The sequence below is a fragment of the Odocoileus virginianus genome, chromosome 13, assembly GCF_023699985.2.
Source record: "Odocoileus virginianus isolate 20LAN1187 ecotype Illinois chromosome 13, Ovbor_1.2, whole genome shotgun sequence".
NCBI lineage: Eukaryota > Metazoa > Chordata > Mammalia > Artiodactyla > Cervidae > Odocoileus > Odocoileus virginianus.
The window spans coordinates 703,780-729,084 of NC_069686.1; the positions used below are offsets into that span (position 1 = coordinate 703,780).

The 25,305-nt window shown below is 41.2% G+C and overlaps 2 protein-coding genes and 1 long non-coding RNA gene across 7 annotated transcripts in view; 2 read left to right on the forward strand and 1 right to left on the reverse strand.

Annotated features, from left to right (window-relative positions):
- Positions 1–3,903, forward strand: part of NEMP2 (nuclear envelope integral membrane protein 2) — a 34,633-nt gene extending 30,730 nt beyond the window's left edge. For all 3 annotated transcript variants that reach the window (XR_011490910.1, XR_011490911.1, XR_011490912.1), the window contains one exon: positions 897–3,903. The gene's annotated coding sequence lies outside the window, so the exon portion shown is untranslated. The remainder of the gene's footprint in view (positions 1–896) is intronic.
- Positions 3,063–25,305, reverse strand: part of MFSD6 (major facilitator superfamily domain containing 6) — an 83,222-nt gene continuing 60,979 nt past the window's right edge. Inside the window, exons 4-8 of one of the 3 annotated variants that reach the window (XM_070475854.1) lie at positions 9,531–9,692; positions 8,587–8,685; positions 6,943–7,223; positions 5,247–5,271; positions 5,003–5,097 (exon numbers count right to left, since the gene is read on the reverse strand). In XM_070475854.1, coding sequence (XP_070331955.1) covers positions 5,087–5,097; positions 5,247–5,271; positions 6,943–7,223; positions 8,587–8,685; positions 9,531–9,692 — 578 coding nt within the window. In that variant the 3' untranslated portion in view covers positions 5,003–5,086. Of the gene's footprint in view, positions 5,098–5,246; positions 5,301–6,942; positions 7,224–8,586; positions 8,686–9,530; positions 9,693–25,305 lie in introns of all 3 variants that reach the window. The other 2 variants (XM_070475853.1, XM_020904285.2) reach the window with 2 other exon arrangements.
- On the forward strand, positions 9,688–15,969 carry LOC139038019 (uncharacterized). Its single transcript, XR_011490917.1, has 2 exons — positions 9,688–12,649; positions 14,971–15,969. It is a non-coding gene; the product is annotated as an uncharacterized lncRNA (long non-coding RNA).

The following is a 25,305-nucleotide window of genomic DNA, read 5'->3' on the forward strand; positions in this document are numbered from 1 at the left end:
TTCCTTTTGTTAATGTGTCATATCACGTTGATTTGTGTATGTTGAACCATCTTTCTGACTCAGGAATAAATCCATTTTTATCATGGTATTTGACCCTTTTTATGTATTATTGGATTCTGTTTGCTGTTATAATATTGTGTTGAGGATTTTTGCATCTGTATTCATCAAAGATTATCTTCTGGTTTTCTTTTTTTGGAATATCTTTGTCTGGTTTTGGTTTCAGGGTAATGTGGCCTTACAGAATGAATTTGGGAGCGTTCCTTTGTCTTTCATTTTTTGGAATTTTTCTTGAGAAGGGTAGGTATAAATTCCTCTTTATATGTTTGGTATAAATTCCTCTTTATATAAATTCCTCTTAATTCCCCAATGAAGCCATCTGGTCCTGGACTTATGTTTGCAGGGAGTTTTTATTATTTCAGATTCTATCTTTTCTAGTGATCGATCTGTTCAAATTGCTTGTTTCTTCTTGACTCAGTCTTGGCAGGCTGTATGTTTCTAGAAATTTGTTTTTTCTAGGTTGTCCAGTTTGTTGGCATATAACATTACTTGTCATTTATCCCCCCATCCTCTTCAACTTATGTTTTGATTAATTTTATCCCTTAACTAATATCTCTAACCACTTAATGTTTACAATGCATATTGGAACTGAATGCCTTATTAGACAGCTTACTGGGTATATGTAAGCATGTAACATAGTACTATAGTTTGGGAGCATACAATGGATTTAAATGTCACAAAATACTCAGAGAGCTGGGACTTGATTGGAGAAATGAGGCAGCACTTGTCTATTTGCCACACAAAAATGATGGCAATTTTTATGGAGTGTGTACTGTGTGTAAGGTATGTCATTAAACATCAAAAGTAAGGCAGATGCTGTGATCACCTTAAATTTACAGAGGAGGTCCCTGATGCCACAGGCGGTCACTTAGAGGTGTAAGTTCTCCCTGGCAGCAGTGAGATGCACATCCAGACCGTGGGGCTCCACAGCCAGCATGCTAAGGTCCTTGGGTTGCCGTCAGAAAGTGGGGACCTCCCTGGAGCCACAGTGGGGTAAGTGGCCTGCATTCGCCACCTGATGGAGATGGGAGCTGAGTGAGAGCAAGTTACTCACCTGCACTGGCCCATATCTTCCCCCTCTGGACATCACCAAGTTTCTGACTACTGTCCTATTCTAAACCACAGTTTGTCCTTGCATAAGGTAAGTCACTTTGTGATTTGAGAACCCACTTCCCCTTCCCCTCCCCCCTTTATTCTCTCTCTCTCCCGTCTGCCTGGGGATTTGGGATTCTTGAGCCAGGTGTTCACAGGAGTGCTCTGGGGCTTCAGAAGTAGCTTTCTCTGTTTCTTGCACCTGGGAACAGAAGAATTTCTGAAGAGAAAATCGTCTTTTGCTTTCCTTCATTCAGCTCTGTCACAGCATGAGAGTCGATCTGGAGTTAGGCGGTGATTCTAGGAGGTTAGTTACTCATAGGAAGCCACACCCATTGTTACGGGGTGCTTGTTGTGTGCTGATGACCTTGTCCTTCTGTCCTTACAACCACCCGAGGTGGTGTAACGTAATCCCTCTTCACAAGATAATGTTAATTTTAGGGTCCAGCCTTTCACAGTGAAGATGAGAAAACTAAGACCCAGAGACCTCCCAAAGGTGGTTTCTCGCTCTGTTTCTGCATAATAGCCAGGAGCCACATGTGGCTGTTTAAGTAGCAGGAGAAATTGAATTCCTCGGATGCACTAGCCACATGGAAACCACTTGAGGACCACCTGTGGCTAACAGCTGCCACACTAGAGGGCGCTGTTCGACAAGGCCTCAGGACATTGAGCAGTGGCCGTGTCTGCTGGCCCTTCCCAACTCCATGGCATCGGTCTTCAGGATCCCTGCTGACCTCCAAGTTTTCTCTGCAGGTTGCCAAACCTTCCAAGTTATCTCCAGGGTGGCACTAACAGGTGAGACTAACAGCCGGAGTTTGAAGGTGCTGGACTTCCACGTATCCGGAATATCTAGGGATCCTAAATGGAGCTACAACCATGCATGTGAGTACCAGGCACATGAAGGGGCATTCAGAATGACCAGGGCTTTTTTTCAGGCTCGTTTGACCACAACAGAAGCAGGGAAGGCCTCCCTGCCTCCTGGGGTCAGGGAAAGTCCTGGGTGGACATTAGCTGGGTTTGAGTTTTGAATCCTGGCTTTGTGACCTGGGCCCCATAACATAAGCTGAGTTACCTGCCGAATCCTCATACTTAAAGTGGGGACAGTGATACCTATCACCTCGGGTGGTTGTAAGGACAAAATGACAAGGTCACCAGCACACAACAAGCACCTCGTAACAATGGGTGTGGCTTCCTGTGAGTAACTAACCTCCCAGAATCGCTGCCTAACTCCAGATAGACTGCAAGGAATACTGCTTAAATAATGGTCCCAGCGCCATTGGCAGCCTCCACCCTGGCAGTTTTGGAGGAACTGCACATCAGAGGGAAGCACTTGGCCAGCATTCTGCTTCCTGTGGCCCATGACAAGATGAATAAGCCAGTAAGGCTGTGATGTTCTTCCTGTGAATTCCTTAGACTTTTCATGAGGTTGTTTTGGGAGGTTGGAGGTATATGTGTGAGTGTCATCTCTTACTCTACTGAAGGCTTTGAGTAATAGTTTACTAATTCGTAACTAACCTCTTCAGATCCCACATGAGCTCAGCGCCTTGTGTAATTTACTTTTTCTACAATTAAGGGAAAACTGTGAAACAGGTCATTAAGGCAGTGATTGCCAGCCTGGGCTTTGTGACTTCCCTAGATATTTCCAGGGGATCTCAAAAGGCATTATAAAATTCTCAAATCAAAATTTAATTTGCACTCTAATATATTTTTTAATGGCACTTTAAGGACAGGAAGAAGTCACAAAGTCTATAAACCCATGAAGGTGTCTGTTCTGAAAGGATGGAAATTACTGCATTGTTGAATCAGCTCTCACAGTAAATGTCTCATAATAAAGGCCTGTAGAATTTGATTTCATTCATTACAGAGCGAGGGACTTTTATTTGTTTGGTCACATCATTATCATTTAGGAAATATTTAAAAATGGTATTTATTTTTATTTGAACATGTCAACTGTGCATTTCCAAAACAGCAGGCTTTTCAGAAGAATAAATCAGAACTGTAAACACAAGATACAGTAGAAGTTTTTTGACTTCCTACAGTCAGTTTCACAAATCCACATACTGAATATTCATAGGTGAGGTTCAGCCTGTCACCCATCTCTCTATTTCTATAATTACATAAGCATAATAAATACATCTGATTTTTAAAGGTCACTTAAAATGAGTCATGATAATTTACAGTACAGTACATTTCAGTCAAGTGCAAAAATAACTATTTGCTTAATTCTATTCCTTCCCATTATTTTATTTTTAAGCTGTGTTCTGTGGTGAAGCTAGATATCCAAGTGTAGAGTTTCTTCTCCCAGACGCTGTTGTGGGCAGAAGTATGGTGTCGTGGAGAAGCCCTTACTTTACAGTTGGTCCTGCCTAATTAGGGTCAGAGAGTAAGGTGAGTTTTTCATTTTTAACTCTGTTCTTTTCTTTCCTCTCCTCTGCTCATCCACAGTATCGTACACACTGCATAACTGCCCTTTCTTCAGCTGAAGCAGTGTTCCCTGGTCCACAGCCCTCCCCCAAGGCTTCCTGGAATCTCGACTTTCATTTTTAGCAGCAAGCTTCATGCATGAGTAACCTGGCCACTGTCCTGACTGTAGCTGTAGTATTTACAGTAGTGTGCTCATACCTGAATTGTCCAGTGTCTGACTGTGTCTTCATGGGAGAGAATATACTGATATTTGTGTCGTAAGTCATTGGAAAGTGTACTTAACTTCTTATTTCTGTCTTTTCCGTTCCTGGCTTCCTGTTCACCACCTTTTCCCCTCACCAAAAACAAAACAAAAACTGAGCCATTATGTAATTTAAAAAAATTTTATCCCTCCCCCAGGCACTTATTTGTAAGTAGTACTGCTTAATTAAAAGAAACCCTTAGGAATTCACTGATTTTGTGTTTGTTTTATTCCATCAGCTAATTAGAGCCCAAATCACTAGAAAGCTGTAAATAGTGATAGAGGCTATTTACAGTTTCAATATATTTAGTAAACCTTTGTCTATCAAGCCACAGCATACTGAGTTGGTTGGTTTATTTCAAATATTCCTTCCTCTGGTCTTAAAGCCCATTTAAAACAGAAGGCATTTTAAAGCTCAGCTTAGCTTGCAGTGGTCAGTAACAGCTTTTGCTGCTCCAAGAATTGACTATTTTCATTATATACCATACACATATAAAAATATATTTCCTAGAGATATCCCGAGTTTCTCATGAAACTTTTTCCTTTTTTTTCTTATTAAACAAAAGCATAGATGCTACCAACTTTTATCTGGTTATTTTAAAAATAAGTCTTATAACTTTTAAATGATTCTTTTTAAAAGAAACAAAATTATAGATGTATTCTGTTTCTTCCCAGTTTGCATTAAGAACCAAATAATTAGAATAAATAATCAGAAGAGGGAACTTACATCAGCATTCACCTTGAAACACTTTTTTCCCTCCACCCATTTAGTGTAACTGCTGGTTCCAGCTCTCACTGCCCTGGCAGAGAAGGCCTGTGGTCCTTAACCTACAAAGGCCTCACTGAGCTCCGTCCTCCTCCTCTGACTCCCGTGGGGCTGTGGGAGGTGACCTGTTTCTGCCAATATGTACTGTCGCTCGTGTGCGTGTGAGTGTCTCCATGTTGATGAGTTCAGATGTTTAGAAGCGTATGTGGTGCTATGCTCCTCAAGTGAGGCGTGTCCTAGGTTCGGGGTGCCTCTCCCCGCGTCCTGGCAGAGGAGCCCGGTTCCATGCAGGGCGTGAGGTGAGCGGGACGCTTCAGTGTCCCCCGGCGGCAGGCGGAGCCTGGCGGTCCCCACTCTCCTCTGTGCGCGGGTCCACGCTGGGGTGAGCAGGGCTGCTCTGCGTCTGAGATGCGGCTGCTGGAGGGGATGGCTGGCTTCTGGGCGGGTCAGGGGGAGCCTCACATGGTCCAGGCTGGGCTCCACCAGCTGGAGAATTTTTCTGATTCTCACTGGTCCCCTGGAAGGTAAAGATAGGATGTGCCCCACAGTTAGTGCTAGCAAACTTTTTATATGCTTTCAGGTGAGATAGAGGAAACATGGGGAGATCATCCCGAAGCGACTGCTTCAGGAAACAAGTAATGGAGGAATAAGGGTGGAACGGCTTACCTTTCATCTCCTTTCCTATGTGCAACTGCCAAAGCCGCATGAAAAACATAAACACTATAAGCAGATGTATCTTGTGGATAAAGGATACATTACTACCACAATGCCTGTTACTCCTAGGAAAACAGTCTACATCAGCAAATGTTTACTGGGCCCCCGCTGGCCACTGTGGCAGGTCACTGGGAGAGCAGCATGGAATGGAAACTCATGCCATTTGCTGAGGCCAGAGCATTCAAGGCTGGAGGGCACCTTGTCTAACGGAGTGAGGCAGGCATTCTCAGCCTTGGAGATGGGACCAGGAAAAGAAAGGTCCTAAAATGAAGAATCCTGATCTATATTTAACTAAACAAATAAGACAGAATATCCATGTAAAAAAAGGTAAACAAGCACCTATGTAACCAATTGGTTTGAGGAAGTACCTATCACTCCAGAACATCATCTACACCATGTCTGTAAAATACCACATTCCTGATTTCTGAAAATCAGAAAATAATGTTTTTGTTTTTCTTTAATGGATTGCCTTCTGAACTAATACCCATCACTTCAAATAGCTGAGGACCAAGAAAAAAAAAAAAAACTTTTATTTTTGTAATTGATTCTAAAATGTGAAAGAAAAAATCATATGATGACTTCTTTATAAGAAGAGGTTATACCAGCTAGTTTTAATTAACCTTAACATAACAGAAAAAAATGTTTAATGATGCTTAAGCCTCACAGGCTTCTGTGAAAATGAGGCTGTGTCCAAAGTATGAAAACTGCCATTTGGGCAGAAGCCCCCCTCTTTCCTCTGACTTCCCCCCCCATCCGCTCTTCCCACCTCTTACCCTCCCTCCTGACTTGTGAGCAGAAGATGTGCATGAGTTTACTATCTTAATAGACCAGTAAGATCATACATGGACTAGACATTACCAGCAAAGAATCAGATTTGGTTTAAGCTACAGAAGTATTATGTTAGTTTACAAAGTTGTGATAAATTTAATTAATGTATTTCAAAGTAAAGAAATTATCACATTACTCTTTAAGTCTTTCTCCTTTTTTCCCCTCCTGTGTCCTCTGAAACTGCTCTAGATATAAAACTGACATGATTGATCCCGTGAAAGGGAATGATTTGATTAAAAAAAAGCACAGGGACGTTAGACTCGTTACTTTGGCTAAACTGTTCATAGAAGTCACACTTAATTATTTTCCAAAAGTATTAATATAGCTTCAGTGACAGTTACCTACAATGTTTTATCCATGTGATTCAACTCTACTCAGGAGAGACCACAGCTCTAAGGATAAGAAAACCCACACTTTTTGTCTTTCAGGTGAGCCCACCAGCAAATCCACAGTCCACTCAGTTGGGTTTCCTATAAGACCCCTGCAGTGGCTCAGAGTAATTCATCAGATGTTTACTAAGGTACTACTATATAGAAAGGCCCCACTAGAATTTCTAAATTAGAGATTAATATATATAATCCACCAAGGCAAGAACCATATATCCACACAGTAACTAGTGTCCATCAACAGAGACATTTTAAAGAAATACAGAAAATCAGAATGAATTTCTTTCAAGAAGTACTGTCTTCTCTGTGAGGCCTTTCTGACCTGTGTAAGGCAGACTTTTCCCTCTGAGACCTCGTATACACCGCTATAGCACCGGTCACCAAAGTCCTGAAACCACCAGGCCTGCTTACGGGGGACCAGCGGAGGACCTTACCTGCAGAGGCTGTGTCTCAGAAGCACGGTTGTCTCTCGTGAGCTGCATCATCTCTTTAATCTGGTAGAGTGCGTAGACAAAGGTCACCCAGGGGGACGAACTGACGCCCCAGGCTGGCTTGTTCACATCCTCCTGCTCTTCCTGGTGCTTGGTTTTCTTGGGTGGAAGCCTGGGCTCAGTGCGTGGCATAACATCTTCTGTCTGTTGTTGGACCAAGTCGATGGTTGCTATGGGAACAGGGCTAGAGGGGACAGGGATCCTTTCTGCCAACATCGTCTTGTCTGCAGAGAAAATCGCGTTTAAATCATTTGTTAGTTTTCTACATATTTAAACAGATGCATGTATGTATATATAAATAGTAAAAAATAAACAGACAACCTCGATAAGCCCATTCTAGTGTGCTTGGGAATGTCAGCAAGTTGCTGTGTAGCAAGGGTGACCTCTACCTGGGAGAGATTACTGAGCAAATGAATGTGATGTCTGCCTTCCAGGTCTCCTTACAGAGCCTAATAGATGTTAACATATTTATGAAATAAATTGTTAATGTATCAGTATATCATATTTGTGGGGCATGGGTTATAGCTTCGGCCCACTTACAGTACTGAAATTTTAAAGATAAGCATCAAAACAGGAAAAGCACATGACAGATGCTTTTATTAGACTTTTACTGAAGGCGTGGACCAAGCTATGTAAGAGAGATGATCTGGTTAGGATTATGGAAGAACAAGAGTGAGAAAAGTCAGTATTGGTCTTTCTTTCTGAGTAACTTGGAATTAAAATCTGTCTCTGGGGTTTCTGTACAAGTTAGTTTTTCTCTTAATAGAAGCACTTTGAGTACTTGAGGCAAATGCTCCTCAAAGGACAAGACACCATAGAAGATAAGCCTGTTCCAGGACTCAAGAGCTGAGAAAGAATATTTGTTTTAATGGTTGGCCTTCTTCATCCAAAAAAAACTTAAAAGTTGATTGCCCAAATAAGTTGAAAACTTGTTTTCATCCACATATTATATTGGATATAACCTTCTTGCTGTATAATAATTTTAATGAGGTCTATACCTAATCTGCCTGCACTGCAGGAGACCTGTGTTCAATCCCTGGGGTGGGAAGATTTCCTGGAGAAAGGAATGGCAACCCACTCCAGTACTCTTGCCTGGAGAATCCCATGGGCAGAGGAGCCTGGTGGACTGCAGTCCATGGGGTCGCAAAGAGTTGGATACAACTGAGCAGCTACCACTTTCACTCATGCCTGATTAAGGGAAAACTTTAAATTAACGTTTAGGCTTTTTTTTTCCCCCAGATGGAGGTAAGGTGCAGAGATTAATACCACTTCCTATCCCTAATAGTAAAATTACGGTATAGTCCTTCATGTATTTAAAATTTAAATCTCTTTAGAATACCAGAGAAATTTAAAACCAATACTTTCCCCAGTACCGACAAAACAAAAGGAAGAAAACCCCAAGCTATTTAAACAACCGGTATTCTTTTCAACACAGCAAGTGGCGTCTGCGGCCATGGGCGCAGGAGCTCGGGGCCATGCGAGTCGGCGGTACCCTGCTGTTCCCGCCTCTGGGCTTCTCAGGGGTGTGTGCAGAACTCCCCTTGGCTTCAGCCTTTGGAACCATTAAGGACCAGTGAGCATGTCTACCTTCTTCCTCATCTGGTACTGCCAGCCACTGGATCAGGGCAAAGAGCAGGAGGATCACCAGGCAGGCCATGCCAATTCCTCGGAAGGTTGCAGCAGCCCCTGTGAAAACAGCCGACACTCTAGACAGCAATTCCTGGAAAGGCGGGTAGCCCTCACCCAGACCTGTCGATGTTCTAAAGTTGACAAAGGCAGCACAGTGGAGAACCGCAAGTGGCCACTGGCTTCATACCGAAGGACAAACACAGGTCTGCGGAGGTGTCGAGAGACCCAAGGGCTGGTATTGGATATCTGTCATTGATCAGATTTTCAAACTGCATTTATAAAATAAAGGACTGTCTCTGAATGCTTTTTTAAAATGCACTGGGCTCTCCTCTTCATAAAGGCCATCCACCTATTAAACAGTCCTATTAATCTGTAGTTAAAATAGCCAAGCTTAATAGGTGCTATAAATTCAGACATCTCTGAGCCTACCTTCTATAGATGACTGACTAGTCAAGATCCTGGAGCAGAATAATCCCACCTCCACCTCGGCCCCTGTATTTCCAGTAAGGAGGAACTGATGGAGCAAACAGACTGTTATCACAGATGCAGGGACATTACCAAAGCCAGATGGAAAAACAGTGATGAATTATCTTTTCTCCAGCATTATCATCAACAGGTTTAGGGCACTTCAAACCAAAAGCACGTGGGCTTATTCCTTTGTTTGGCTCCTCTGAGGTATCTGTGTAGCACTGCAGTTAACTGTTTGTCTGCTGTAATCATCTTAACTATTGAAGCACACTGCTTTGCAATTCTGACTACTGTGAAAGCTAGAAAAAGAATGTGAAAACGAGAGTCTAGCTTCTGGCAATCTTCAGTAATAATCTGAGTGTTTATGGAGGTGTTGCTGAAAAATTGTAAGGTTTCATCAAAGAAGAAAGGGAAAGAAAGCAAGCCACTCTTACCAAAAAAGTTGACTAACACGCCTCCGATCATGGCACCACAGCCTCTCCCCAAACCCAGATGAAGGCCTTGCAGGATGCCCTGAGCAGACGTCCTCAGCTCAGGGGGAACCGCGGCACTGAGATAAGAAATGCAGGCCGCCCAGATGGCCGCGTGTGTCACTCCTGGGGGAAAAAGGGGGAGCAGGTGTGATGGCTGATCAGCACTCCTCATGCTACTCTCTTTTGGAATGTGAGTTACTAACGAGGTACATATATGTGTACACATACTTACATACACATCTAATAAAGATGTATACTTTTCTGTGGTAAAATACACGTAACAAAATTTGTCATTTAACCATTTTTAAGTATATGGTTCGGTGGCTTTAAGTACAATTCCAGTTTTGTGCACCCATCACTACCATCCATCCCCAGAATTTATTTTCAGCCCAAACTGAAATTCTGCACGCGTTAAACAATACCATCTCCAGGCCTTGAGAACCACCACTTACTTTCTATCTCTGTGAGTATCACTGTTTGGGTACCTCGTACAAGTGGGCTCATACAGGGTTTGGTCTTTGGTGTCTAGCTCCTGTCACTTAGCATGAAGTCTTCAGAGTTCGTCCATGTTCAATATACTAGAATTTCCTTCCTTTTTATGGCCCATGGATATATAGCCATGTAACACTCTGTTTATCCATTCATCTCTTGATGGATATTTGGGTTGTCTCCACCTTTTGGCTGTTGTGAATGCTGCTGCTGTGAACACTGATATGCAAGTGTCTGAGTCCCTGTGTCAGTTCTTTGGGGTATAAACCTAAAAGTGGAATCACTAGGTTACATGGTAATAATATATTTAACACTTTGAGGGTCTGTTTTCCACAGTAGCTACACCATTTTACATTCCCACTAGAAATGCTCAAGAATTCCAGTTTTTCCATATCTTACCAGATGTTATTTTCTGTCTTTTTATAATAGCAATACTAATGGGTATGAGGGCTTCCCAGGTGGCACTAGTGGTAAAGAACCCGCCTACCAATGCAGGAGATGTGAAGAGATGCAGGTTCGATCCCTAGGTCGGGAAGAACCCCTGGAGGAGGGCACGGCAACCCACTCCAGTATTCTTGCCTGGGAAGCCCCATGGACAGAGAGGCCTAGCAAGCTGGAGTCCACATGGTTGCAGACCGTCAGACACAACTGAAGCGACTCAGCACAATGGGTATGAAGTGGTATCTCACTGTGGTTTTGATTTGCATTCCCTAATAGCTACTGATACTGAATGTTTTTCATTATTAGCCATCTATAAATCTTTTTGGAGAAAATCTATGCAAGTCTTTGCTCGTTTTCAAATTGGATTGTTTGGGTTTCTTTGCTGTTTTTTAGTTGTTTTTTTAATATATTTTGGATATTAAAACCTTTTATTGGGTACCTATTTTGACATTAAGAATAGATATATAGATCAATGGAACAGAACAGACCCCAGAAATAAACCCATGCACATATAGTCAATTAGTCTACAACAAAGGAGGTAAGAATATACACTGGAGAAAAGGCAGTGTCTTTAACATGTGATGTTGGGAAACAGGGACAGCTACATGTAAATCAATGAAATTAGAACACTCCCACATACCGTACACAAAATAAACTCAAAATGGCTTGAAGACCTAAATGTAAGATATGGCACCATAAAATTCCTAGAGGAGGACATAGGCAAAACATTCTCTGACATAAATTGTAGCAATATTTTCTTAGATCAGTCTCCCAAAGCAATAAAGAAATAAAAGCAATAATAAACAAATGGGAGTTGATCAAACATAAAAAGATTTTGCACAGAAATGAAATCATCAACAAAATAAAAAGACAACGTAAGGAATGGAAGAAAATACTTGCAAGTGATGCGGCCAACAAGGAGTTAATATCCAAAATCTCCAAACAGCTCATAAAACTCAATACTGTAAAAACAACACAATCACAGAATGGGCAGAAGTCCTAAACAGACATGTTTCCAAAGAAGACATACAGATGGCCAACGTGCACGTGGAAAGATGCTCATCATTGCTCTTTATTGGAGAAATGCAAGTCAAAACCACAGTTAAGGTATCACCTCACACTATTCAAAGTGGTCATCATTAAAGAGGTCTGAAAATGCTGGAGAGGGTGTGGAGAAGAGAGGGCTTTCCTACTCTTTGGTGGGAAGGTAAACTTGTCCAGCCACAATGGTAAAAGAGGTTTGGAGGTTCCTTAACATACTAAAATAGAGCTAGCATATGATCTGTAATCCAACTCCTGGATAATTATCTGGAGATAAATAAAAGACAAAAATGAAAAAAGACAAAAATTCTAATTTTAAAAGATATGTGTACCCTAATGTTCACAGCAGCGCCGTTTACAATAGCAAGACACAGCGGCAACCAAGGTGCCCATCGCTGCGTGACTGGCTCAAAAGACACACACACACAATGGAATATAACTCAGCCAAAAAAATGGAATATTCCCATTTACAGCAACAGGTGTGGACCTAGAAATATTATAATGAAGTAAGTCAGGTAAAGACAAATACTATATGATATCACTTATATGTGGGATGTAAAAAATAATACAAATGAATCTATATACAAACCAGAAACAGGCTCACAGACACAGAAAACAAACATATAGTTATCAAAGGGGAGAGGAAGGGAAGGGGGGGGTATGAATTAGGAATATGGAATTAACAGATAAAACTACTACACAAAAAGCAGATAAGCAATAAGGATTTACAGTATAACAGGAAATTCAGTTTCTTGTAATAACTTGTAATGAAATATAATCTAAAAAAACACTTTGCTGAACATCTGAAAATAATGCAGTATTGTAAATCAAGTACAATTTTTAAAAAATGTTATTTCCAACTTTTCCATTATATTAGCACTATAACATTTTCAGAGAGATAGCTTTTATGTATCTTATTTACCTTGGCTATAATTCTATAAGTGGGGTTAATGACTCAAAGGATATAATCATTTTTTTCTTTTTTGCCTTTTAATATATAGTTCCAGTTTGTTTTCCAAAAGACTGCACGGGCTATTTACAGTGCCTCATTACCAGTTTCATTATATCATCACCATTGGTTGGCAGGGAGAGGAGGATAAAGATAACAGGTTGGAAAAAAATTGATCATTAATGTACAGCAACTACACACTGTATGAATTTAAATCTTTATTAGAACACAGCTTTACATGTAACAGGAAGATATTGTCACAACAGGTTTTATAAATAGCTGCCAAGGATTAAAAATTCATCTGGTACTGCTTCCATTAAGTTATGGACTTGCTTCCTGGAAAATAATTGCACTTGGAGATAATATCAGAAAGTTTTAACCCATGTTTTGGAAAATTAAACTGAAAAATTAATATTCATTTAAGATTTAATCTGACAACCTGCTTCTAGCCAAACTGGAATAACAGGTACTGGATTTACTTCCTTGAAACAACCAAAAACTGGACAAAATATATGAAACAATAGTTCCCAAGACACTGGACGTCAGCAATAAGGACAGTGATCTCTGAGAGACGGGAAACAGTGAGGGGCCCCAGCTCACTGGGTCAGAGTCTGACAGCTGCAAGGCAGAGAGGGGAACCAGCAAACTGAGGAGTCGGAGCAGACAGGCCGGGAAGACTGGGGCAGCTGGAGCTCCAGGTCAGAGAACCAGAGAGGGGACAGCTTCACAGAAACTCCAGAGATCCGCAGGATCTCTTCCCTCAAGTATGCAGCAGAGTGCTGATTAGCAAGTGCATGTATTAGAAACCATCCAAAGCCAGGTAAAGAACTGCCCCAAAACAATACAAACAAACACTCCTGGGAACCCATCCAGGGTTGGGAATAGTACCTGTTTCTACCAGCCAAACTGGAAAAACTCATGATTCCCGGGATTGCTAGAGTATTCAGAAGGGTCTTGTTTTAGGACAACCAACAGGGACCTGCTGTACTACCCAGGGAACTCTGCTTCCTGTCCCATGGCAGTGGGGATGGGAGGCGAGTTTGCGGAGAATGGATACACGTGTATATGTGACTGAGGACCTTTGTTGTCCACCTGAAACCATCACAATGTTGTTAATCAGCTACACTCCAATACAAAGTAAGTTTAAAAAAAAAAACACTGAGGATAAAAACAAAGGGTCTTGTGTTCGTATTATGAAAGAGTTAACCCTAGTTTAAATAACGTTCTGGTCCCATCTAAGTAATGTTTAAAAGCAAGACTCAAGAGGATCATACCATTTCTAAGTTTAATTTAGTTATGCTCCAGAACAAAGCTCAAGAATGTTTGTAGGAAAGCAAAAATATCTAGCACCTAAGGTAAAATTCACAGTGTTGAGAATGTAATCAAATATATTGCTATTCGGTTGCTAAGTTGTGCAGGACTCTGACACCCCATGGGCTGCAGCACATCAAGTTCCTCTGTCCCCCACTGCCTCCCAGAGTGTGCTCAGATTCACGTCCACTGAGTCAATAATGCTGTGTAACCGTTTCATCCTTTGCTGCCCCCTTCTCCTTCTGCCTTCAATCTTTCAGAGCATCAGGGTGTTTTCCAGTGAGTCAGCTCTTTGCATCAAGTGGCCAAAGTACTGCAGTTTCTGTTTCAGCATCAGTCCTTCCAATGAATATTCAGGGTTGATTTCCTTTAGGATTGACTGGTTTAATCTCCTTGCAGTCCAAGGGACTCTCAAGAGTCTTCTCCAGCACAATTTGAAATGATCAATTCTTTGGTGCTCAGCCTTCTTTATGGTCCAACTCACATCTGTACATGACTACTGGAAAAACCAAAGCTGTGACTTTATGGACCTTTGTCGGCAAAGTGATGTCTGCTTTTTAATACACTGTCAAGGTTTGTCATAGCTTTCCTTCCAAGGAGCAACATCTTGTAATTTCGTGGCTGCAGTCACCATATGCAGTGATTTCGGAGCCCAAGAAAATAAAATCTGTTACTGCTTCCACTTTTCCCCTTCTATTTGCCATGAAGTGATGGGACCAGATACCAGGATCTTAGTTTTTTGAATGTTCAGTTTTTCACTCCTCTTTCACCTTCATCAGGAAGCTCTTTAGTTCCTCTTCACTTTCTGCCATTATAGTGATATCATCTGCATATCTGAGGTTTTTGATATTTCTCCCAGCAGTCGAGTCCAGCTTGTGATTCATCCAGCCCAGAATTTCATATGTTGTATAATTTATATAAGTTAAATAAGCAGGGTGACAATATATAGCCTTGTCATACTGCTTTCACAATTTTGAACCAATGAGTTGTTCCATGTCTGGTTCTATTACGTTGGTGCAAAAGTAACTGCAGTTTTGCACTGTAGAACTTTATCATTTGATATCAGAATACATTCTTAAATATATGTGGTTATGTTATACATCATTTTACTGGGTGTTTCTCGCTTCATTTTTTTGCTAATGACATTATTTGCTATTTTACTTATCTTAGGTAAATGATGTTAGACAAAAAGCAAATTTGATCAGTTTTCTTATTCAAGTTCAAAATGAGTCATAAAACAGCAGAGACACTCACAACATCAACAATGCATTTGGCTCAGAAACTAACAAATACACGGTGCAGTGGTGGTTCCAGAAGTTTTAAAAGGAGACAAAACCCTTGAAGATGAGTGCAGTGGCCCGCCATCAGCAGTTGACAACCACCAAGAACCATCATCGAAGTTGTGAAAGAACTCAACGTTGACCATTCCTATGGTCATTTAGTATTGAAGCAAACTGGAAAGGTAAAAAAGCTCCATAAGTGGCTGCCTCATGAGCTGACCAAAAATTTTTAAAAAATCGTTCTGAAGTGTCTTCTCATATTCTACAAAACAGCAAACCATTTCTCTATCAGATTGTGACAAAAAGTGGATTTTATATGACAGCTGGTGATGGCCATCTCAGTGGTTGACGGAGAAGCTCCAAAGCACCTCCCAAAGCCCCAGACTTGCACCAAAAAGGTCATGGTCACTGTTTGGTGGTCTGCTGCCAGTCTGATCTACTACAGCTTTCTGAATCCCCGGTGAAACCATTACATCTGAGAAGTATGCTCAGCAAATTGATGAGATGCACTGCAAACTGCAACACCTGCAGCCAGCTCTGGTCAACAGAAAGGGCCCAGTTCTTCCCCATGACAATACCCAACAGCATGTCGTGTAATCAACGGTTCAAAAGTTGAACAAATTGGGCTCTCAAGTTTCACCTCAGAAGCCATGTTCACCTGACCTCTGGTCAACCGACTATCATTTCTTCTGCCATCTTGACAACTTTTTGCAGGTAAAAGCCTTCCATAACCAGCAGGAGACAGAAAATGCTTTCCAAGAGTTCACTGAATCCTAAGCAAGGATTTTTATGCTACAGGAATAAACAAATTTATTTCTCATTGGCAAAAATGTGTTGACTGTAGTTGTTATTATTTTGATTAATAAAGATGTTTTAAGCCTAGTTAAAATGATTTCAAGTTCACAGTCTGAAACTGCAATCACATTGCACCAATCTAATAAATGTTACTTCTTGACCCACATACAAGTTTCTCAGGAGACATGTAAGGTGGTCTGGTATTCCCATCTCTTGTTATTCTGGGTAACTCTTGACTTTCAACTTTTGCATTCCAGTCCCCTTTGATGAAAATGACAGATTTTGGGGGTGTCAGTTCTAGAAGGTGTTATAGGTCTTCATCAGTTCTGTAGCTCAATCATGTCTGACTCTTTGAGACCCCATGGACTACAGCATGCCAGGGCTTCCCTGTCTATCACCAACTCCTGGAGCTTGCTCAAACTTATATCCATTGAGTCGGTGATGCAATCCAACCATCTCATCCTCTGTTGTCCCCATCTCCTCCCACCTTCAATCTTTCCCGCCATCAGGATCTTTTGCAATGAATCAGTTCTTCACATCAGGTGGCCAAAGTATTGGAGTTTCAGCTTCAACATCAGTCCTTCCAATGAACACCCAGGACTGATCTCCTTTAGGGTGGACTGGTTGGATCTCCTTGCAGTCCAAGGGACTCTCAAGAGTCTTCCCCAACACCACAGTTCAAAAGCATCATTCTTCAGTGCTCAGCTTTCTTTACAGTCCAACTCTCACATCCATATATGACTACTGGAAAAACCACAGCTTTGACCAGATGAACCTTTGTTGGCAAAGTAATGTCTCTGCTTTTTAATTATGCTGTCTAGGTTGGTCATAGCTTTTCTTCCAAGTAGCAAGCATCTTGTAATATCATGGCTGCAGTCACCTTCTGCAGTGATTTTGGGAGCCCAAGAAAATAAAGTCTGTCACTATTTCCATTGTTTCTCCATCTGTTTGCCATGAAGTGATGGGACTGGATGCCATGATCTTAGTTTTTAATAGGTCTTCATCATTTAAGTTGCTCAGTCGTGTCTGATTCTTTGCAACCCCATGGATGGACTGCAGCACTCCAGGCTTCCCTGTTCTTCACCATTTTCCAGAGTTTGCTCAAACTCGTGTCCATCAAGTCACTGGTGCCATCCAACCATCTCATCCTCTGTCATCCCCTTCTTCTTTGACTGTTGAGTTTTAAGTCAACTTTTTAATTTTCCTTTTTCATTTTCATCAAGAGTTTCTCTAGTTCTTTGCTTCCTGCCATAAGGGTGGTGTTATCTGTGTATCTGAGGTTATTAATATTTCTCCCAGCAATCTTGATTCCAGCTTGTGCTTCATCCAGCTCAGCATTTTGCATGATGTACTCTGCATATAAACAAATAAACAGGGTGATAATATATAGTCTTGATGTACTCCTTCTCAATTTGGAACCAGTTCCACGTCCAGTTCTGTTGTTCAATGTCCAGTTTTAACTATTGCTTCTTGACCTGCATACACATTTCTCAGGAGGCAGGTAAGGTAGCCTGGTATTCCCATCTCTTGAAAAATTTTCCACATTTTGTTGTGATCCACACAGTCAAAGGCTTTGGCAGAGTCAATAAAGCAGAAATAGATGTTTTTGTGGAGCTCTCTTGTTTTTTCGATGATCCAGTTTCAGTGTTGGTAATTTGATCTCCGGTTCCTCTGCCTTCTCTAAAACCAGCTTGCACGTCTGGAAGTTCATGGTTCATGTACTGTTGAAGCCTGGCTTGGAGAATTTTGAGCATTACTTTGCTAGTGTGTGAGATGAGTGCAATTGTGCGGTAGTTTGAATGTTCTTTGGCATTGTCTTTCTTTGACATTGGAATGAACACTGATCTTTTGCAGTTCTGTGGCCACTGCAGAGTTTTTCAAATTTGCTGGCATATTGAGTGCAGCACTTTCACAGCATCATCTTCTAGGATTTGAAGTAGCTCAACTGGAATTCCATCACCTCCACTAGTTTTGTTCATAGTGACGCTTCCTAAGCCCACTTGACTTCACATTCCAGGATATCTGGCTCTAGGTGAGTGATCACACCATTGTGGTTATCTGGGTCATGAAGGTCCTTTTTGTACAGTTCTTCTGTATATTCTTGCCACCTCTTCTTAGTATCTTCTGCTTCTGTGAAGTCCATACCATTTCTGTCCTTTATTGAGCCTATCTTTGCATGAAATGTTCCCTTGGTATCTTTAATTTTCTTGAAGAGATCTCTGGTCTTTCCCATTCTACTGTTTTCCTCTATTTCTTCGCATTGATCACTGAGGAAGGCTTTCTTATCTCTCCTTGCTATTCTTTGGAACTCTGCATTCAGATGGGTTTATCTTTCCTTTTCTTCTTTGCCTTTAGCTTCTCTTCTTTTCTCAGCTATTTGTAAGGCCTTCTCAGACAACCATTTTGCCTTTCTGAATTTCTTTTTCTTGGGGATGGTCTTGATCACTGCCTCCTGTACTATGTCATGAACCTCTATCCATAGTTCTTCAGGCACTCTGTCTATCAGATCTAATCCCTTGAGTCTATTTGTCACTTCTACTTTATAATCATAAGCTCTAGACAGTCAGCAAAAACAAGACCAGCGGCTGACTGTGGCTCAGATCATGAACTCCTTATTGCAAAACTAGGAGTTAAATTGAAGGAAGTAGGGAAAACCTCTAGACCATTCAGGTATGACCTAAATGAAATCCCGTATGATTATACAGTAGGTCTCTACAGAACTGGTCAATGTTAGCTTCTTCAGCATCAGTGGTTGACCATAATAGAGTAAACATTATTTTCACTGGGTACATTAGAGTATACGCCTTGAGAAATACCACAATAATTTTTCTTATGTATGTTTCAGTAACCATTTAAAGTAGGTTGTTTTTTAACTAGAAAGATGAACTAGATGATTAGAGGCAGTATGCATACTTAATTAATTTCAACAGAATTCAAATGAAATATTTGCTTTATCTGGCTTAACAACTACAGTACCTTAGATAATGCCAGCCTTCTGAGAATTGAACAATGCCTGGATAGAATCTTTTAAATGTTGACAGTAGTATACAATTTAAATATTTAAACAATAATTATTAATGATGCTGCTAACTTTTCAGATATGACTATTTTTTCATTAGCACTAAAACCTCAAAAATATTCCAATAAATGAAATGAAATTTATTCAAAATCAATTCTAATTAATAACCAGCATAGGTTTTGGAAGTCATTTCTTAAAGATGAATCATCAAAGACATGAAACCACATGAGATGTCTTTAAATTAACTTTAATGGTGATGCCAACTCTCATTGCTATGTCTATGTTTCAGCAATCAATTGCAGGATTTACAAGGAGACACAGACGGCTCTACGTATTTATATGATGCTCAGTTGTGTCTCTTTGCGACCTCATGGACTGTAGCCCGCCAAGCTCCTCTGTCCATTGGGATTCTCCTGGCAAAAATAGTGGAGTGGGCTGCCATGCTCTCTTCCAGGGGATCTTCCCAACCCAGGGATCAAATCCAGGTCTCCTGCATTGCAGGCGGATTTTTCACCAGCTGAGCCATTAGGGAACTCTTTATAAAGTGACCAAATGGTAACAAATGTATTGTTGCTATAACTCTATATCAAATATAATTCCAGCAATTATTCTCTTAAATGTGAAGGCTTGGACACACACAAAAATCTTTCAATAATAAAGAGTTTCTTTTCTTTTTGTTTCTTTCCAGTCCTAAGGGCTTTCTAAAACTTTGAGTCTTTTAGGATAATGAAAGCATTTTCCAGCAGGATGACTTAAAACTAGGATACTTTTAAACTAAATTTGTTGGCTGGTATTAAGTGGCAGTTACAAAAAATCCTCTATAGTGAGAATTCTAGAGTTTCCTTATTGCTTTTGGGGACTGAGTAGATAATTGGAAACTACATTCTTTGAAGCAACTCAGGGCTTTAACTGAAGGAAAAAACAGTAAAGCATTTAGAGAAAAAATTTTCTCTGGTACTAAAAGCAGAGGAATGAAAGCAATTCTGTCTATATGCTCCAACATTTTCCAAGGGAGATGTAGAATTAAAATTGGTTTATCTGAAACACCTTATTTCAAAATATCATGTAAATGGAAGAATCCATGTTACTTCCAAGAACTAGCAATCTAAATCCACAAGAGAGCACTCGGTTGATAACAACACCTTTCATACAAAAGACTATTGTAGAGTTGTGGTTCTTATTCTTAAACTAATGCAAACTTCTAGTAATTATATCAATAATCTGAAATGCTTGCCAATATTTTTACTACACTTGTGTTCCAGTCCTCTAATTTTGAATCATAAAGCAATCTAGAAATCTAAAAAAAAAACCCACCATTTTCCATATTTGTAAAATTGTATTTTAGGTATCAAACAACTTTCCTTTAAAATTTAAAGGGTAAGAGATATCATAAGCAGGAAAAAGAAAATGTGTCTTATGTGCTTGCCTTTTTATTAGATATCTATGAAAAGGAATAGATAATTATTCTCTATATAATGAAATAAGCTAATGTATTCAGTGGCATGGGTAAATATGTTTATACTATAGTCATCCATTTTTAAACCTTGTAGTATGAGATAACTAAGTTGGTGGATCAAACAGCACAATTAAAAAGATGTTACCTCTCTGACTGATAATAGTAACAAAGGCACATGAACTGATTCTCCTTGCAATATGTATTACTCTTCCCTGACTACTTGTCATCAAATCACTGGTAATTTTAAGTGGCAATTCAATACCAACTCACATAACCGGTGCTTAATAAATGTGTTTGACTGGCAATTCAACACCATAGGTTAACTGACAACTAGTCATTCTCCAAGATCACACAGGTCATGGAAACTTAGCTCCTCAGTCCTTTTTTACCTTCACTGGCATCCCTCAGAATCACCTTCAAGGCTAACAGAAACTTAGAGATACTTTCATACCACCTACTGCCAGGACCTTAGCTGTTTGTGCATACACTACATTTCAATAACCTTGAACCACTAGAAAGAATTAAGGTTAATGTTTAACTTTTCCCATTAATAATGATAATTTTTAAGTCTGTGGTGGCTTAGTGGTGAAGAACCTGCCTGCCAATGCAAGAGATGTGGGTTCGATCCCTGGGTCGGGAAGATCCCCTGGAGAAGGAAATGGCAACCCACTCCAGTATTCTTGCCTGGGAAATCCCATGGACAGAGGAGCCAGGAGGGCTACATCCACGGGATCACAAAAAGAGTCAGACATGACTTAGCAACTAAACAACAACAACAACAACAATAATTTCCATTAATAATGTTATTACAGCAGCTTACTCTACCAGGAACTGTGCTAAGTATTTTATATAGCATTATCTCATCTGTTGTTGTTAGTAATAGGTACCATTTTTTTCTTCATTTTCCAAAAGGGAAACCAAGGCACAGAGATCAAAGTGCCTTCTCCAAAGTGATTTAGACAGCAGTGGGACAGAATTTGAAGCACTTCAGTGCTTAAGAAATAAACTGTACATCCTCATAACTATTAAAAGTATTCTATAATAGTATGTGTTAGTCGCTCAGTCGTGTCCGACTCTTCGTGACCCTATGGACTCGAAACCACCAGACTCCTCTGTCCATGGGGTTTTCCAGGCAAGAATACTGGAATGGGTTGCCATTTCCTTCTCTTTATTATTCTATAATAAAGGTAATCATCTAATTTGAGAGGTTTTATTGATAATATCAAACATGCCCAACAACCTATCAATATTTAAAAATGTATATTCTTATTACCTTCTTTCCCTCCCTTCTAAAAGTGCTCACAGCACACATAATATCAAGTTTTTTATATGCCCCAAAGAGCTCTATACCTTATAATATGCAACATTCCCACCTGATTCTGCCACACGAAGTTCAAGATTGTTGAGTCTTGGCCCACAATACATGGCAGGCATGAACAAGAAAAAGTCCTTTCTTGCCAAGTAGGCAGCTGCTCTCTGTACAGGGCCTTGGCTTGGGGAAATCACACCATGACCGCAGGGAGAGGCGGGAACCAACAAAGTACTACTGGGGAGCTAGGGTCGCTTTGTTTTTCTTGCTCCATCACTGACAGGCACTTACTCCACAAAATATACATATCCCTTTAGCCCTGGCACACGAAATCAACTGTGACAAAGCTTTCTGAAGCATGGACCAAAGCATACATTTCAATTAGTTCACAAGACCATTCAAACGTTGAGCTTTAAAAAAGTTTCTGAGAGATCAACGTGGTAAAAATGAGTAAGAGACTCTTCTTCAAAAAACAACACAAGAAAAAAAGGAAAACCAAACAAAACCTCCGTTGGGTGGGCAATAAAAAAAGGAGTCAGTGCTGACTAAGGCAATGCTACTGTGGTAAGCGACAGACCTGGGAGCCTCAGTGGTCTCGCCCGTTACATGCTTTCTTTCCCTGCTCACGTCAAGGCCAGTGGGCCAGGGGCCGGGAGGGCACAGCTCTGCTCCCCAGTCCGTCAGGGCCCCTAAGGTGGGCTCACTGCTGTCCCCCACACACGGCTACCTGGGCAGTGGTACCTGGCAGAGGAGGGAGGAGAGAATGACACGGGGAAACCTTTACGGGCTGGGTTTAGAAGTGACCCATCATTCCTGCTGACGTTCTACTGGACAGAATCAGTCATCTGCTCATGCCTAACCTCCAGGGAGACAGGCAAGCGGAGTCCGGCATGTGTCTCTGAAGAAGAGGACAGAGCAGGTAAACAGCAGGCCAGTCTCTGCCAAAGTCAGGGCCACCAACAGCAAGGGACCTTCCAACAAGAGAAGAGGACCCCACAAAGAACAATGGTCCTAGTAGAAGCTTCACGAACCTTCTGCATCTCGCATGAAGGTGACTCTATGAATGACAGGCGACAATCAATGCTCCCAAGCCCACCAACACACTTAAGAAACCGCTGCAAGAATCTGCCTCATTTATTCCTTCACCACACTTACGGAGCACCCAGACTAGGTGCCAGAGCCCCTGCTCCGCACTGAGACTGTGACGATACACAGAATACATCTGTAACCGCTGCAGCGCCTGCAGTCTTGTGGGTGGAAGGGCGTAGGATGCACCTGAAGGAGGAGCTGACTGAGCTCCCTGAAGAGAATGAACAGGCTAGGACCTCAGGGCTTGACACATAATGGCAACTGAGCAAAGGAGAGCTGAAATGAAACTCGGCAGGCAGTGGCCTGCAGGCTGGGATATTAGGAAAAAGCATTTGTGGAAAAAAGGTACCCTGGGTAAGGATGGAGAAAACTAACTCCCATGTATGAGTGAAAGTGGAAAGAAGAAATGAGCTTCTATAAACTTCACTTTGCAAAAAAAAAAAAGACTTATAAGTTGCTTTTTTAAAAAAAAAAAGGTATATAGTTACTACACCTATGTTTTGGGGGCATTTGTGAATTTTACATGCTGGCATACTACCCTTGCGTGCATGCTAAGTTGCTTCAGTCATGTCTGATTCTTGGTGACCCCACTGACTATAGCCCACCAGGCTCCTCTGTCCATGGGATTCTCTGGGCAAGAATACTGGGTGGGATGGCATGCCCTCCTCCAGGGGATCTTCGTGATCCAGAGATCAAACTTGAGTCTCTTACATTTCCTGCATTGGCAAACAGGTTCTTTATCACTAGCACCACCTGGGAAGTTATTATACCCTTCAACTCTGATCAGTTCAGTCGCTCAGTCGTGTCCGACTCTTTGCAACCCCATGGACTGCAGCACGCCAGGTCTCCCTGTCCATCACCAACTTCCGGAGTTTACTCAAACTCATGTCCATTGAGTCCGTGATGCCATCCAACCATCTCATCCTCTGTCGTCCCCTTCTCCTCCTACCTTCAATCTTTCCCAGCATCAGGGTCTTAACAAATGAGTCTGCTCTTCGCATGAGGTGGCCAAAGTATTGGAATTTCAGTTTCAACATCAGTCCTTCCAATGAACACCCAGGACTGATCTCCTTTAGGATGGACTGGTTGGATCTCCTTGCAGTCCAAGGTACTCTCAAGAGTCTTCTCCAACACCACAGTTCAAAAGCATCAATTCTTTGGTGCTCAGCTTTCTTTATAGTCCAACTCTCACATCCATAAATGACTACTGGAAAACCAATAGCCTTGATTAGATGGGTCTTTGTCGGCAAAGTAATGGCTCTGCTTTTTAATATGCTATCTAGGTTGGTCATAACTTTCCTTCCAAAGGAGTAAAGCGTCTTTTAATTTCATGGCTGCAATCACCATCTGCAGTGATTTGGGAACCCAAAAAAATAAAGTCAGCCACTGTTTCCACTGTTTCCCCATCTATTTGCCATGAAGTGATGGGACTGGATGCCATGATCTTAGTTTTATGAATGTTGAATTTTAAGCCAACTTTTTCACTCTCCTCTTTCACTTTCATCAAGAGGCTCTTTAGTTCTTCTTCACTTTCTGCCATAAGGGTGGTGTCATCTGCATATCTGAGGTTATTGATATTTCTCCTGGCAATCTTGATTCCAGCTTGTGCTTCTTCCAACCCAATGTTTCTTATGATGTACTTTGCATATAAGTCAAATAAGCAAGGTGACAGTATATAGCCTTGACGTACTCCTTTTCCTATTTGGAACCAGCCTGTTGTTCCATGTCCAGTTCTAACTGTTGCTTCCTGACCTGCATACAGATTTCTCAAGAGGCAGGTCAGGTGGTCTGGTTTTCCCATCTCTTTCAGAATTTTCCACATTTTGTTGTGATCTACACAGTCAAAGGCTTTGGCATAGTCAATATAGCAGAAATAGATGGTTTTCTGTAACTCTCTTGCTTTTTCAATGATCTAGTGGATACTGGCAACTTGATGTCTGGTTCCTCTGCCTTTTCTAAAACCAGCTTGAACATCTGTAAGTTCATGGTTCACGTATTGCTGAAGCCTGGCTTGGAGAATTTTGAACATTACTTTACAAGCATGTGAGATGAGTGCACTTCTGCAGTAGTTTGAGCATTCTTTGGCATTGCCTTTCTTGGGATCAAAATGAACACTGACCCTTTCCAGTCCTGTGGCCACTGCTGAGTTTTCCAATTTTGCTGACATATTGAGTGCAGCACTTTCACAGCATCATCTTTTAGTATTTGAAGTAGCTCAACTGGAATTCCATCACCTCTACTAGCTTTGTTCGTAGTGATGCTTCCTAAGGCCCACTTGACTTCACATTCCAGGATGTCTGGTTCTAGGTGAGTGATCACACCATCGTGATTAACTGCGTCGTGAAGATCTTTTTTGTACAGTTCTTCTATGTATTCTTGCCACCTCTTCTTAATATCTTCTGCTTCTGTCAGATCCATACCATTTCTGTCCTTTATTGAGCCCATCTTTGCATGAAATGTTACCTTGGTATGTCTAATTTTCTTGAAGAGATCTCTAGTCTTTCCCATTCTATTGTTTTCCTCTATTTCTTTGCACTGATCACTGAGGAAGGCTTTC